The 14,993-nt window shown below is 43.9% G+C and overlaps 1 protein-coding gene across 1 annotated transcript in view; it reads right to left on the bottom strand.

Moving 5' to 3' along the window:
* si:ch211-113g11.6 (uncharacterized protein LOC559008 homolog) overlaps positions 1-14,993 on the bottom strand; it is a 178,075-nt gene that overhangs the window by 4,261 nt on the left and 158,821 nt on the right. The window contains exons 11-13 of the mRNA XM_034174381.1: positions 9,234-9,349; positions 8,577-8,749; positions 6,683-6,738 (exon numbers count right to left, since the gene is read on the bottom strand). Of these exons, the coding sequence (XP_034030272.1) occupies positions 6,683-6,738; positions 8,577-8,749; positions 9,234-9,349 (345 nt within the window). The remainder of the gene's footprint in view (positions 1-6,682; positions 6,739-8,576; positions 8,750-9,233; positions 9,350-14,993) is intronic.

Raw genomic sequence — 14,993 nt, 5'->3', positions numbered from 1 at the left:
CCTCCGCCTGCGTCCGACACATAACAGTAGTCTCTGGCCATTACATCACGGACCCAGCGGTAGCAGAGGCGGTACTGTGCCGGGAAGGCGGCAGCAGACGTCAGAAGTTATTCGGATCAGTTGCGGGTGCTCTCCGCTTGGATGGTGCGTGTCGGAGAACCCATTATTGATGACTGATTTGAGCTCTCTTGCAGCCGTGTTCCTGTGTTGTTGCCTTGTCTGTGGGTTGTTGTGGAGTGTGAGTGGCGATGGCTTCGCGTCACACTTCGACCGGATGAGAGGTAAAACGGGAGCTGCATGAGTGTGTCTTTAATGGGTGAACGCGCACGGCGGAGTTCTGTGGCACGGGTCGCTGTGCTTCCTGTGTTACAGTTGTAGCCCCGTTTCCCCGGGTGAAGATAGCTACTGCGTCTGTTGTGTCAGCTCCGGCGTAATTTAGTTGAAGCACATTTTGGTTGTGTGTTACACGTAGCTGCGCACTGGGAAAGCAGCATGAGTTGTTTTCTCGGTTACCAAAGGGGTTTTTTATTTTTAGCACTTTGGCTCCCCCTGTTGGTGACTGAGTCACATTACCGTTAATGCTCTTAAGGTGGAACAGGTGTGTTCCATTTGTTTGAGCTTAACGGTATAAGTCACTTATTAGTTTTGTGTTGGTTCATTTTTTGTGGGGTTTTTTTGAGTTGGTTTTTGTGTGGGATGTTCTGCACTGTTAGTGTTCTGGGGTCGTGACCATGCAGGCTGTCTGGAGCATAGATAGGACCCAGTTAACTTTATGTTAGTCTGTTAGTCTTTCTTTTTATTTCTTTTGGTTTCACCTCCCAGGGTTTGATGGGAAGGTCCTCTGGGGGGTGATGGGGGGGTAATTGGGTTGTTTTTTCTTTTTTCTTTGTTTTTTTTGTTTTTGTTGTGCCCTCTCTTCTCCTCTGGCTCCAGCCGTGTGAGCCGTAGGTTGTCGGCGTTGCTGGAGTGGTGCAGTTTGGTTATGCTGGGCATTTCCCAGGTAACCTCTGCACCCGGGAGGAGGGGGGGGTGTTTCAGGGTGTTGTTTTTTTTTGTTGTTGTTGATTCCCTGTTCCACCTCCGGCTTCAGCGCGCCTTTGAGCCGTCTGCCATCGGCGTAGCTGAGGTTTGGGGCAGTGGAATATACCCGCAGCTGGTGGCTGGTTTGGAAGTCGGAGGGGTGGCGCCGTTTTGTGCCGTCTGCCATTACCGCTGTTCCACTCCTCCCGGTTGACTTCTGGGGTATAGTCATGGTTGGTGACACTGGACGTACTTCCAGTTTCCACTGCGCCGAGGGGGTGGGGTTGGGGTTGTTTTGTTTGTATGTTTTTTTTTTTCTTTTGTTTTCCCCCAGTTTCTGCCCTCAGGGTGTGACTGTGATGTCCTCTGGGGGGGAAAGGGCTGTGGGTCCATCTAGCCATAGATGGCCGGGGCTGGGTCTGTTAGTCATGAGGGGGGGTGTCTCCTGGGGTTTGATGGAACGGTCCTCTGGGAGGCGCTGGGAGTCCCCGTGGGTGACTTTGGATCCCAGAGGGACCTCGGCTGTGGTTATTACTCCTGGAGCTGGCGGGATGTCCTCTGCAGGGTGTTGGTCCCTACATGTCGTCCGGGGGGGGGGGGTGTTAGTGTTTTTTGTTTGCAAGCTTAAGTTTGGGTTGTGTTTTTCTTTTCTCCTCTTCCCGGGGTTTGATGGGACGGTCCTCTGGGGGGGGTGGTTTGGTTGTTTGTGTTTGTCTTTTTTGTTTTATGACTAATCAGACTTTACACATGGTTGGACAAAAGGCTGACCGCACAGGTTCGAGAACTCCTGGCCACACCTGTGCAAACTGAATGACAGAAACAAAGGCAAAGATGCAGTCAGAGGTGAAGACGTCAACAGTTCTGTTAAATGAAGATTCAGTTGGAAGATGAATGCAGATACTGTTTCCAGCCATGGTCCCTGGAGGGGAGTGTTTTTCCTGGGCCAGGTTTGTGTGGTCGCCGGGAGACTTCCCGTGAGGGTGGGGTGCTGTTGTATGGCTGGCGTGCCTGGCTGGCTTTTGTTTGTCTTCTGTTTTCTGTCTTTTGTTTTTCCTTCCAGGTGGCATGCGTTCAGGACTGAGTGGCTGTGTGGCTGAGTTATCAGGACCTCACCCTGATCACCTGAGGCTGGTCATGTGCAGCTCGTCAGGACTCACAGCTGTGGTGCATCTTTATGGATTGGGGCATGGTTGCATTTAAGTCTGGAGTACACAGTGTGTATTTGCCAGAGACTCGACCTTGTGACCAGACGGGTGAGATCGTCGTCTAGAGAGCCATCTCATCATCATGGATGCAGAGACCGCACCAGGTTTGATGCCATGGTCTCTGAAAGAGGAGGGGGTGAGGTCTCATGCTCGTCAGCACACTTCCTGAGGTACTTTAGGTTTTGTGACTAACATAAGTACAGTCAGTAGATGTGGTGTCCCTCACACCTTATTATATTGAGCTGTTATGTTAGTCGTTTAATCAGCTTCCACTGCAGTGGAGAATTGAACTGGGTGTTCCATGCCTGCAGGGTGGGAAGCTGATTGGTGATTAAGCCAGGAAGTGTTTGCTGTTTATGTACACCTTTGAGTGGTCTCTCTGTGTGTGGAGTGGTGGACTCACATTATGGTTTCTTCTTTCACAGACTCGGTTGGTCGCGGCCACCTGGGGGGTGTCAGCGGGGTCCTTGGGTCTGAACTGTTCTGGCTCCGGACCGTTTGTGCTGCTGGGAGCGCACCGTTATTCCACCTCGCAGACCGCGCACTCATTCGTTGTTATTCTGCACATCACTGTTATGTTTATTAAATTCTGTTATCCTTTGTACCATGCTCTGCTTATTTTATACTGGGTCTTACTTCAAACGCTGGTTGGTCCTCCGCCTGCGTCCGACACATAACAATTTGCATTGTAATGGCTTGGTAAAACAGTTGCATTTTCATTGTTATGAGAATCTGTAAAATTATGTTCATGATAGATTTAACATCTCGACATCTCAATCAGATAAGCTGCGCTGTGATGTGTTGCGCTGACGCAATGACTTGCACTGGCACCGTTTTTAAATTGTTTGCACAATGTTCACATAATTAATTCCTGACAGAGATTTTGAACATTTTATAATTTTCTTTGCACACTTGCACAAAGATGCACACAGTTTACAATGAGTTTACTCTCGAGCACAACAGATACCACTGGCATACCAGAGCGCGGATCAAATTTGTTCAAGTGTCAAGGCACCTTTAGCTTGCTTATGCTCACAACCAACCAGTCCTGCCTATAATGGAACAAAAGAACTGTGTAAAACCTCAGTCCCACCAAATAATAAAGCCATGAATAATGAGCCATGTATGGATTTGTCAGTGACTATTCGAATAATGATCCATATAAAAATCTATCACGCATCCGCTACAAAGAAGCCTCTATGTGCCTCTAAGTACTTCGCATCTGCCAGGTATCAGCCTCTAGTGAGCAGCCTCTAATAATGACTGATCTGTCATTTCAGCCCTGTCCAGCCTCGAATGCCTCGTGTTGCAGCATAAGATCCACGTCAAACCACATATGATCCATGTAACGCAACGTTGGTGCACATTTAGGTATGGGTTTGGTCCAACCCTCCACCCCTCCCACACTTGGTCCCTTTTAAAGTGTGGGTTTTCAGTTCACAGCATCCATTGAAGATGTTGCCACATTTTTAAAACACAGTCCAAAAAAGACACTCCTGTACAGTCCTGCCGGTGTGCGCATCTGTGCATCAGGCTGCAGTTCACCTGTGTTACAGAGTCATTAAATGCAGCAGTTCCGCGTGTACACCCAGTGCAAGGTTGCAAAAATCCATCCATTTTCTTCCGCTTTATCCGAAGTCGGGTCGCGGGGGCAGCAGCTCAAGCAAAGCCGCCCAGACCTCCCGATCCACACACACCTCCCCCAGCTCCTCCGGGGGAACCCCAAGGCATTCGGGCCTTAGCCCATGGGGCCCGGCTGGGCTCAGCCAGAAAGAGTGACGTGGGCCCGCCCTCCTGTGGATTCACCACCTGCAGAGGGGGCCATGGGGGTCGGGTGCAGAAAGGATTGGGTGGCAGTCGAGGGCGGGTGGTGCTCACAGCCCCTGGCTGTTGGGAAGGTTGCAAAAATGATGAAGGAAAAAGAACTACTGTGGAGAGGTTTCTCTGTGACAAAAAAAAAAGACACCACAATGACACCTGCACCTGTCTGTCTTTTTTTGCGGCATTGCAGTCGTTTTGAAACCGGTGATCCAACTTTTAACTTTGTGTTCATCCGTTATTGTCTGCAAAATCGCTCTTTTGCATGCTGGAATTCTGCATAAATGCTCATCTTGAGTGCGAGTCATTGCATCAGTGCACATACAGCAGAGCTCATCTGATCCATTATAACAAGATGTTAAATCTATCATAAACATACTTTTACAGCTGCTTATAAAGAAGTAATGAACATGCAACTGTTTTACCAAGCTATTACAATATAAACATTACAAATAATTACCTTTTAGGCTGTTCCAAATATGTTCTCCACCTCATGCAGCACACGAGAGAGAGGGGGAAAAAAAAGGGAATGGTCCTCTGTGATTCCAGAAGCAATGAGAGGTGTTTTCAATAGCCAAACTCTGACAGAAAATGATTAATCCGCTACAAAATAATTATTTTATATACAGCGTCCGGTGCACAAAGCAGGTGGGTTGTCACGACAAAGTGGGCGAGAGGGCTGAACCAAACTAGCCTGTCCTAAATAGCCTCTCCTGCCCTCGTAGCTGCCAGGTGCTTGGATAATGGCCGTTTAACAGCCTCATCCTCACCACAAACATGCCTCTAAAATCCTCATTTGTCCTCATAGTACCTCGTACACAAACTGCCCCATGCTGTTGTTGCTAAATTTTGAACTTCTTGAAATTAGTGCCACTCTCAGAGATGAGCCTTGTTAGCCAAATATTCTGCCTCTAAAAGCCTCAAAGAGCCTCTATTCTCCCACGATTTTTGAATAACTGGACTCGTACTAAAAAAACATGCTACGTGGCTCATTATTCACCTTTCATTATTCTGTGGGACCAGGGCTTAGGACCCCTTCACACATAGTGCAAAAAAGTACAACTCAGGGTGACTGATAGGATCGAACCACAAAACCTCACGGTGATGAGCAGGCACACGGGAACACACTGCCAGCAGCTGCACGATGTGGTTACACATCGTAATACATGCTGCGACGGTTTTGTGCACGCGGGAGCACAGCAGCTTTGTACAGCACCTGCTGAATATAAAAAATAAAATAAAAATTACATGCCACCCGCGGGGCTTGAACCCATGCCTTTCAAAAGCTCTGATTACCAGTCAGAAGCTTTACCACTGAGCTAAGATCACTGTCCTGTGAAAGCTGTGGGAACCTGGCTGAGATGAGGAAGGAGATGGATGTATTTAAAATTAAATCAACCCACTTACCATATAAAACACCGCATTTATCAAGCGGGCAATACAAATGTGATCCATCTGTTCCTCTGTAGATGACCCATGGTCACAGACATACAGTCATGAAATGACATGAATGAGAAACAGTTCACTCTTCTCATGTCCACATCTGCTGGTCCAGTGAGTCTAGCCAGCCCGTGTGTGTTCTGCCCAACACATCAAAGCTCAAGTTGCCAGCCAGCCAGTGTTTTTAGCAAGGCAATTAGCAGAGTGAGACATGAAACTGTTAAAGGTGCCCTGACACTTGCACGACTTTGATTCGCACATTTGCACACACATCGTCTGCTGTGTTTTCAGCTGGACGCCGTGCTTTGTTCCACTGGCTGCCACGCGTTGTGCGCTGGATGCTGCATATATAAAATAATTGTTTCGTAGCAGATTAATCATTTTATGTCAGAGCTGGCTGTTGAAAACACCTCTAATCGCTTCTGGAATCACAGCGGACTGCTCCAGCTGCAGCTTTTCTATCTCTGTCACACGCGCATTTAATGTGGTGGAGAATACATCGGAATAGCCTAAAAAGGTAATTATTTGTAATATTTATATTGTAATAGCTTGGTAAAACAGTTACGTGCTCATTTCTTCTTGTGAGCAGCTGTGAAAATATCTTTATGATAGATTTAACATCTCGTTATAATCGTTCAGACAAGCTGCGTTCTGGTGCAGTGCACTGACGCAATCCTCTTTCTTTGGAAATCCCTATATAAATTCTTCTTCTTCTTAAAGAAAGTCTGATTTTTCAATATGTAAGTCACACTGGAGTATAAATCACAGGACATCCCAGACTGGTTAAAAAAAAAACAAAAAAAACCTTGCCATGTATACTCTGGAAAATACATTAAAGTGTAACTTCTGATCATCTTTTTTTTTGAGTGACACATTAAAATATATTGAAAACATAACACATTATGAAGCAAGCAGTATTAAAAGCAGATGACGTGAGGACAAAGGATTTCTGTCACAGGGGACTGCCATCATTAGCTGAGGTTATAACTGGGCGTTGAGCTTAGAAAGAGGACAAAGCTTGATATATTTAAAAAAAAAAAGAAATGAAATGATAATAATATTAAAAAAAAATCCCCACAGGATTGTGGACACCGTTCAATTATATGATAGTCATCTTTTTACTGTAGCCGCTCGTAAAGCTTTTTATTTGGGTTTAATTAAGATACAGAGAGAGTGGACGAGAGCAGATAAGGACTCACCAGCAGCCTCCCCACAGACTGAGGAATTGGAATAGTCCAGATTCTGAATAAGTGCCCTGTTGGAAAGTAGAGAGGATAAATTAGCAGCATTCTAAAGCTTCACAATAGGCTGACTTATGAGCCTCCTCATCAACCTTGTGTGGACTCTGTTAAGCACAAATTAAAACACGCACAGACAAATGGGCTCACCAACGTCAGCCGGGAAAAAGGAGAAAAATGAGCTTCAACTCCACAGACTGGTTTTTCATCAGACCGGGGAAGAGGTGTCACAACACTTGTTAGTGAAGTTTAAAATACAGATTTATCTGTTGTCGTGGTTGACAGGTTTTTCTTTGTACAACATGCTGTTTGTAGTTTGAGCAGGTTTTATCACGCCGAATCTGTCACACTTTTCACATGGCTGATGAGTGCTAGAGTGACACCGGACTCAAAGCCTGGGAGCGTTTGGGTTCATGTCCACCCATACAGTGCTATTTACTGTCCCTGACGGAAAATCTCAGCATGGACCAGGACGTTAGGGGTAAAAGGGCCTGATTTAGTCACCCAATTAGTCATGGGCATATTGTGAGCAAAATCAAGCAATCAGAGTGGCACCACCTATTGCCTTTAAGCCGGTGTCGCAGACCGAACGGTCCCCCTAGAAATCGGTCCCCCCCTGATGACGCTGTTCACGGATTAACACTTCGTTTCTGCTTCCAACTGCACACCAGTCATCATCAATCTTAGCGACAGATATCTGAAGCTTTTGTACAACAATCATTTCCACATAAATTCAGCATTATTTCATCATAAAAGGTGACAGAAGCGATCAGAGCACCGCGGCTAAACGAGCTGCTAGCTGATGCATTCACCGCACGTCGGACATTTCAAAGCATCACAGAATTTCACCTCGTTTCTGCTTAAAGTAGCCTCGTTTCTGCTTAAAACACTTTAGAATGATTTAAGAGGTTTTACCTTTATTATCTGATGGTTAATAATCTCATTAAACCATTTGATTGCTTCGGGTGAAGAGACTCTGTCTCAGACGTGCTGCTGTGGTCTGAAATGACGCATGCGCAGATGCAAAAGGTGGACCGATTTTTAGGGGCAGAATGTTTGGTCTGCTGCACCGGAATGTGAACAGACAGGCATTTTTGGTGAGAAAATAGATCTTCACTAACCTTCAAAGCTCCCTAAGGTGAAGCATTCAAAAAGTAACATGAAGTTTGATATGTTTACATCAGTGTTGGCCTTCATTTCATTTAATAGCTATTTTGATTGAGTTTCATTGTGTATGCTACAGTATTTATTACTGTGCATGTATATGCACAGTATATGCACGCCTTCACAATATGTAATTTGCTATACTATATGCCAGAGGTGGGACAAAGTCACCATCAAGTCATTCTCAAGTCATCAATCTGCAAGTCCCAAGTCAAGTCTCAAGTTAGCTTGCAAACAGTTAATGGCCATTATGACTTGGGACTTGCTGATTCACGACTTGAGACTGACTTGATGGTGACTTACTCCCACCTCTGCTATATACTATTTTCCTCCTACTCCATATTTGTTTTTTTCTGACAGTGTTCATACAACTGAAATACATCGTCATACTAATGTGCCACTGTTGCCATGAGCAGTGGCACATGTTGCCAGCAAGCAGGATGTATGTGTGTTGAAAACCTGTTTATGTAAGGTGTTGCATTCTTTAAATACCAGAAATGCACTATGCTTGAGTTTAATTCAGCTTTTTCCTGGACTGTGGCACAAACACTTTCTCCTTCCACACAACAACAATCAAGCTGCAGTGCGCCTGACCACACCTCATTGGCTCTGGGCCTAAAAACCACTGTTGCATCAAGTGGAATCTAGCAATGCAACGGTGGAAGGTAGGGCCCCTCATAACGGACCATACCCAGTGGTGATGTTGTATCCAGGTGGGATGGCGATGCACTTCCTGCTGACTCTGTCCCAGCTGCAGTACGGGTCTCGGGAAAGGATGCAGTCTCTGCATGTGTCACCATAGCGACTGCAATCAGCAAGCGGCAGCCGCTGGACCTCCATCGCTGTGCCAATATAGAGGTGCCCCTGAGGTCCAAACAACATGTCACATCAACATTATCCCTTTGAAGCCTAACTTACATCTTCTACTATCTCATTACAGCATCGTCAAATTTCACTTGGATTATGAATTATTGTTTTTATTATCGTTGTTACTAGAATTAGACACTGTTATCCCCCCCCCCCCCCCCCCCCCAAAAAAAAAGAAGATGTAATTACATTTATTCAAAGTGTATTTCCAGAGGTGTTTACAGTGCAGCAGACACTGGGGAACAATTTTTTGATTATGGAATATGATGCAGCCTGACATGATTGCACAATGTTTAATTATTTATTAATGACTAAATCATCAACCCTATATGTGAGCCAGTTTCAAGCTGCCAGGCCATGGTTTTAGTCATGCTACATGATGAAATTCAGTGTGTGGCAAGACAGCACAATTTATTACAAACATACTGTGAAAATAAGGCTTTAAACTCAATTTGCCTTTTACTGCACAGTGTGACGTTACCTTTTGAGTGTCGATGGCCATGTTTAGAACTGGACCCTCATTGTGAAACACAGAATACTGTGATATGATGAAGACTTCTGCATTGGTGTGCAGAACTTTGAGGACTTTGCCTTGTTCTGTTGAAATAAAGCAGAAACATACACAATAAGTGAATATTGACCACACACTTTCAGTGTTCCTCATGTATATTGCAGAGGTGGGACAAAGTCACTGTCAAGTCATTCTCAAGTCATCAATCTGCAAGTCCTAAGTCAAGTCTCAAGTCAGCTTGCAAACAATTGGTGGTCATTATGACCACCAATAGCTTACTCCAAATAAGGGTCATGGGGGACTGGAGCATATCTCAGCAGTCACATGTAGATAAACAAACACATTCACACCTGCACGCACACCTTAACAAACAATTTAATGTGTGGATGTGGGACAAAACCGGAGCACCTGGAGGGAACCCACACAAACACAGGGAGTTGAACATGCGAACTCTACCCAGAAATGTCATAGGTGGGAATCAATCCCATGACCTTCTTGCTGTGAGGCAACAGTGCAAACCACTAAGGCACTGTGCTGACCATAAAAGTAACAAATATTAAATAACTTAAATATTAATTAATTGATTCAATTTTCAATTTATTTTCATTTATATACCGCCAAATCACAACAAAGTTGCCTCAAGGCGCTTTACACAAATAAGGTCTAACCTTACCAACCCCCAGAGCAAGCACACAGGTGACAGTGGTAAGGAAAAACTCCCTCTGATGATTTGGGGAAGAAACCTCAAGCAGACCAGACTCAAAGGGGTGACCCTCTGCTTGGGCCATGCTACCGACACAATTGACAAAATTTACAAAATGAATATACAGGACATGTTGTCGGTGCACAGGACAGGAGGGTTGCAGAAACAGATACCACACCCATCTCTGGATGGAGCCGCGCCTCAAACAGAGAGAGAAAAAAAAAACAGAATCAGGCATCAGAAAGACAACAAATACAATATAATTTACCAGCATTAAGCAACAAGAAAAACAGAAGAAATACCAAGCTGAATGCTGACCACTAGCCCTAAGCTTCACTAAAAGACCAAGACTTTAGATAAAGTTGAAGCCGCGGCCCGCTCCGTTTCCTAATAAAATTAATTTAAAAGAGTAAACAGCATAGTAACATAATATGCCAGTATGTTAGCCATACGAAAGGGAAAATAAGTGCATCTTAAGTCTGGGATAAAAAAAAAAAAAATAATAATAAATTTATTGATTGATTGGATGGGTGGATGGGTGGGCGGGCAGATGAATGAACATTCCAGTAGAGGAGACCATTTTGGATGGTTCCTGCCAGAAAAAAATGTGTTTTCAAGTCTTCAGAGAGACTAGAGGTTGTCATTGTGCAGCACTTCTTTAGAAACACAAATGGAGTAAATGAACTTTGTAAAACCTCGAACAATCAAACCAAATCCACTGTGTGAGGGAATGTGTTAATCAGGCTGAGAGGCAAGAGGCTGAGCTCATGCTGAATTCTGAATTAGTATTTCCCTATTTAAATCTGGATGCTCTTCTGGATGTTTTATTGTTTATCCAGCCCAGTCTCACGTCTTTTTTTCGTGCCCCCACCACAAAAAGCACCCAATTTTTGCAAAACTTTTTTTTTTATTTTGCTATTTATAATCTTCCCCTTCTCCTAACTGTAACCATAACCATAGCATTAGTGTGTACCCTCCCCTAACCATAACACCCCAGACTCCCCCGTCACCCCACTTTTTGTGCCTCCGTCACAAAATGAAATTGTACCCCCATCACGAAAAGCATGCATAGATTAATGTACTTTTCATAATGGCAGCATGAACTGCTGTGAGACTGGGTTGTGTTTTTCATGGCAACAGTGGATAGAAGCGGAGTATTTTCTCAGAAATTACACAGAAACATTTTAAACAAACCAAATGTAACCCAGTTGGGAAACACTTTAACAGCCAGTTCTGTTTCCATCTGCACAACCAGCTGAATCAATCACACCACCCAGCAGGCCACCAAGATAAAGTCCTATTTGATTTGCAGCTCAAACTGTACTCATGATATAAATCTGCTTCAGCTGTTGTTGCAGAGATTTAAGAAACATATTACAGTAATACTCTAATGTACTGTGGTCCACCATACACATGGAGACATTTATTCCAAAAGAAATACACAATTAAAATCTTTAAATATGCCAATTTACAAAGAATTATTATTATTTTTTTCTGTGTATGAGGAGGTAGTAGTGGCCTCCGTGGTGCCGACACAGCAGTCTGTCAAGAACGTTATCAGAGGGCTGTAAAGTGTTTTTTATTAAAAACAAATGAAATCTGTTGCATTTTTAACAAAATATTAATTATTGGCAAATTAATAGGACAAAGTTGCTGTTACACATATAAATCTTGCTTTTTAAAAATGACTTATTTTCTTTCTGTGAGGCACTTTTTAATTGACACATTCTGAATAAATAAAAGTTATTTACTGAATGAAGTAAATAACAAATCACAGCCAGTTCTTCCACCTTTTCTTGTTATAATTTTAAAATTTTTAACTTCAAATGTAATTCTGAATTTACATCTTGTGCATATTTACACAAGTGTCTGTGAATATTCACTTTGACTCACATTCAGTGGTGGATCTGTCGGCGGTTACAAATTCCACAACTGACTGCTGACCTCAGATGTGATAAAATATAGGATAGGCTGACTGATAAGCACCGCTGCAGTGCACAGCTCAGCTCATTCGACTGATGTCACTGTCCTGAGAAGATTTACAGTTTTTAAATTAAAAACTGTATTTAAAAACAGTGACTAATGAGTCAGTACTTTGCTTCACAGATTGCCCAAGAATGCAGGAAAAAGTCCGTCTGATATATATTACAGGCAATTAAAATGAGTCTTTTCAGATCAAACTTTTGCTTAAAGCCCCAACATTATTTAACTGTAAAAGGTAATTAAAAGAATTTTGTACAATACAGCCCCTTTAATCACTGACATTTGCAAAATATGCGAGTAGCTGGGCAGCATGGTGGCTTAGTGGTTAGCACTGTTGCGTCATAGCAAGAAGGTCATGGGTTCAATTCCCACCTGTGGCCTTTCTGTGTGGACTTTGCGTGTTCTCCCTGTGTTTGCGTGGGTTCTCTCCGGCTTCCTCTCACATTCAAACACATGCTGGTTAGATGGATTGGAAACTTAAAATTGTCCGTAGGTGTGCGTGTGGGTATGAATGTGTTTGTATGTCGATACATGGCCCTGTGACAGACTGGTGCCCTGTCCATGGTGTACCCCTGCGTCATGCTCTATGACTGCTGGGATAGGCTCCAGTCCCCCGCGACCCTTGGTTGGAGTAAGCACTTGAAGATGAGTGTGTGTGTGTGTGTGTGTGTGTGTGTGTGTGTGTGTGTGTGTGTGTGTGTGTGTGTGTGTGTGTGTGTGTGTGAGATGCAGCTGCTGCTTTGTTGGAGCCCTGATGTGTGTTGATATATATTAAAAACAGTCCCTGTGTATCCGGAGGTGTTGATATGGTTGACGATGCTGCCACACCATGAGGTTGGATTTTTTAAAAGGTGTCATATGTCACTGATGTGAGATGCCCTATGGAGCTTGAGGATACATCTCATGTTTTGATGCGAACTCCTGCCAGATCCAGCTGACGTATTTATCAATTACAGTGCATCTGGGAAGTATTCACTTTTTCTAAAATTTGTTATGGTCTAGCCTTATTCCAAAATGGGGTAATTTTTTTTTCAAAATTCTACTCACAACACCCCATAATAACATCATGAAAAAGTTTTTTTTAATAGAAATTTTTACAAATTAATTAAAAATAAAAAACTAAGAAATCACATGTATAACAATGACTGGGCCACTCAAGGACATTCACAGAGTTGTCCTGAAGCCAGAGTTGCCAGAGTTGTCCACACAGCCTTTGATATCTTGGCTGTGTGCTTAGGATCGTTGTCCTGCTGAAAAGGTCACCCCAGTCTGAGGTAAAGAGCACTCTGGAGCAGGTTTTTATCCAGGATGTCTCTGTACATTGCTGCATTCATCTTTCCTTCAATCCTGACTAGTCTCCCAGTTAATCAATCAATCAATCAATCAACTTTTTTCTTCTATAGCGCCAAATCACAACAAACAGTTGCCCCAAGGCGCTCCATATTGTAAGGCAAGGCCATACAATAATTATGAAAAACCCCAACGGTCAAAACGACCCCCTATGAGCAAGCACTTGGCAACAGTGGGAAGGAAAAACTCCCTTTTAACAGGAAGAAACCTCCAGCAGAACCAGGCTCAGGGAGGGGCAGTCTTCTGCTGAGACTGGTTGGGGCTGAGGGAAAAAACCAGGAAAAAGACATGCCGTGAAGGGGGGCAGAGATCGATCACTAATGATTAAATGCAGAGTGATGCATACGGAGCAAAAAGAGAAAGAAACAGTGCATCATGGGAACCCCCCCCACAATCCACGTCTAAAGCAGCATAACCAAGGGATGGTCCAGGGTCACCCGATCCAGCCCTAACTATAAGCCTTAGCGAAAAGGAAAGTTTTAAGCCTAATCTTAAAAGTAGAGAGGGTATCTGTCTCCCTGATCTGAATTGGGAGCTGGTTCCACAGGAGAGGAGCCTGAAAGCTGAAGGCTCTGCCTCCCATTCTACTCTTACAAACCCTAGGAACTACAAGTAAGCCCGCAGTCTGAGAGCGAAGCGCTCTAATGGGGTAATATGGTACTACGAGGTCCCTAAGATAAGATGGGACCTGATTATTCAAAACCTTATAAGTAAGAAGAAGAATTTTAAATTCTATTCTAGAATTAACAGGAAGCCAATGAAGAGAGGCCAACACGGGTGAGATATGCTCTCTCCTGCTAGTCCCCGTCAGTACTCTAGCTGCAGCATTCTGAACCAACTGAAGGCTTTTTAGGGAACTTTTAGGACAACCTGATAATAATGAATTACAATAGTCCAGCCTAGAGGAAATAAATGCATTAATTAGTTTTTCAGCATCACTCTGAGACAAGACCTTTCTGATTTTAGAGATATTGCGTAAATGCAAAAAGGCAGTCCTACATATTTGTTTAATATGCGCTTTGAATGACATATCCTGATCAAAAATGACTCCAAGATTTCTCACAGTATTACTAGAGATCAGGGAAATGCCATCCAGAGTAACGATCTGGTTAGACACCATGCTTCTAAGATTTGTGGGGCCAAGTACAATAACTTCAGTTTTATCTGAGTTTAAAAGCAGGAAATTAGAGGTCATCCATGTCTTTATGTTTGTAAGACAATCCTGCAGTTTAGCTAATTGGTGTGTATCCTCTGGCTTCATGGATAGATAAAGCTGGGTATCATCTGCGTAATGCCGCTGAACAACATCCTCATAGCTGCCACCATCATGCTTCACTGTAGGGATGGTGCCTGGTTTCCTCCAAACATGATGCCTGGCATTCACTCCAAACAGTTCAGTGTTTATCTCATCAGGCCAGAAATGCAGGTCTGACTGGTGGATTGCTGCATTGATGGTTGTCCTGCTCTACACAGAGCAATGTTGGAGCTCTGACAGAGTGACAATCAGATTCTTGGTCACCTCCCTGACTAAGTCCCTTCTTCCCCGATCACTCAGTTTAGACGGGCGGCCAGCTCTAGGAATAGTCCTGGTGGATCCAAACATCTTCCATTTATAGATGATGGAGGCCACTGTGCTTGTTAGGACTTTCAAAGCAGCAGAAATGTTTCTGTACCCTTTCCCAGATTTGTGACTC

Source organism: Thalassophryne amazonica, chromosome 7 (assembly GCF_902500255.1).
Source record: "Thalassophryne amazonica chromosome 7, fThaAma1.1, whole genome shotgun sequence".
Classification (NCBI taxonomy): Eukaryota; Metazoa; Chordata; class Actinopteri; order Batrachoidiformes; family Batrachoididae; genus Thalassophryne; species Thalassophryne amazonica.
Note: the sequence above shows the minus strand (reverse complement) of the source record. Positions and strands in the feature narration are given on the sequence as shown.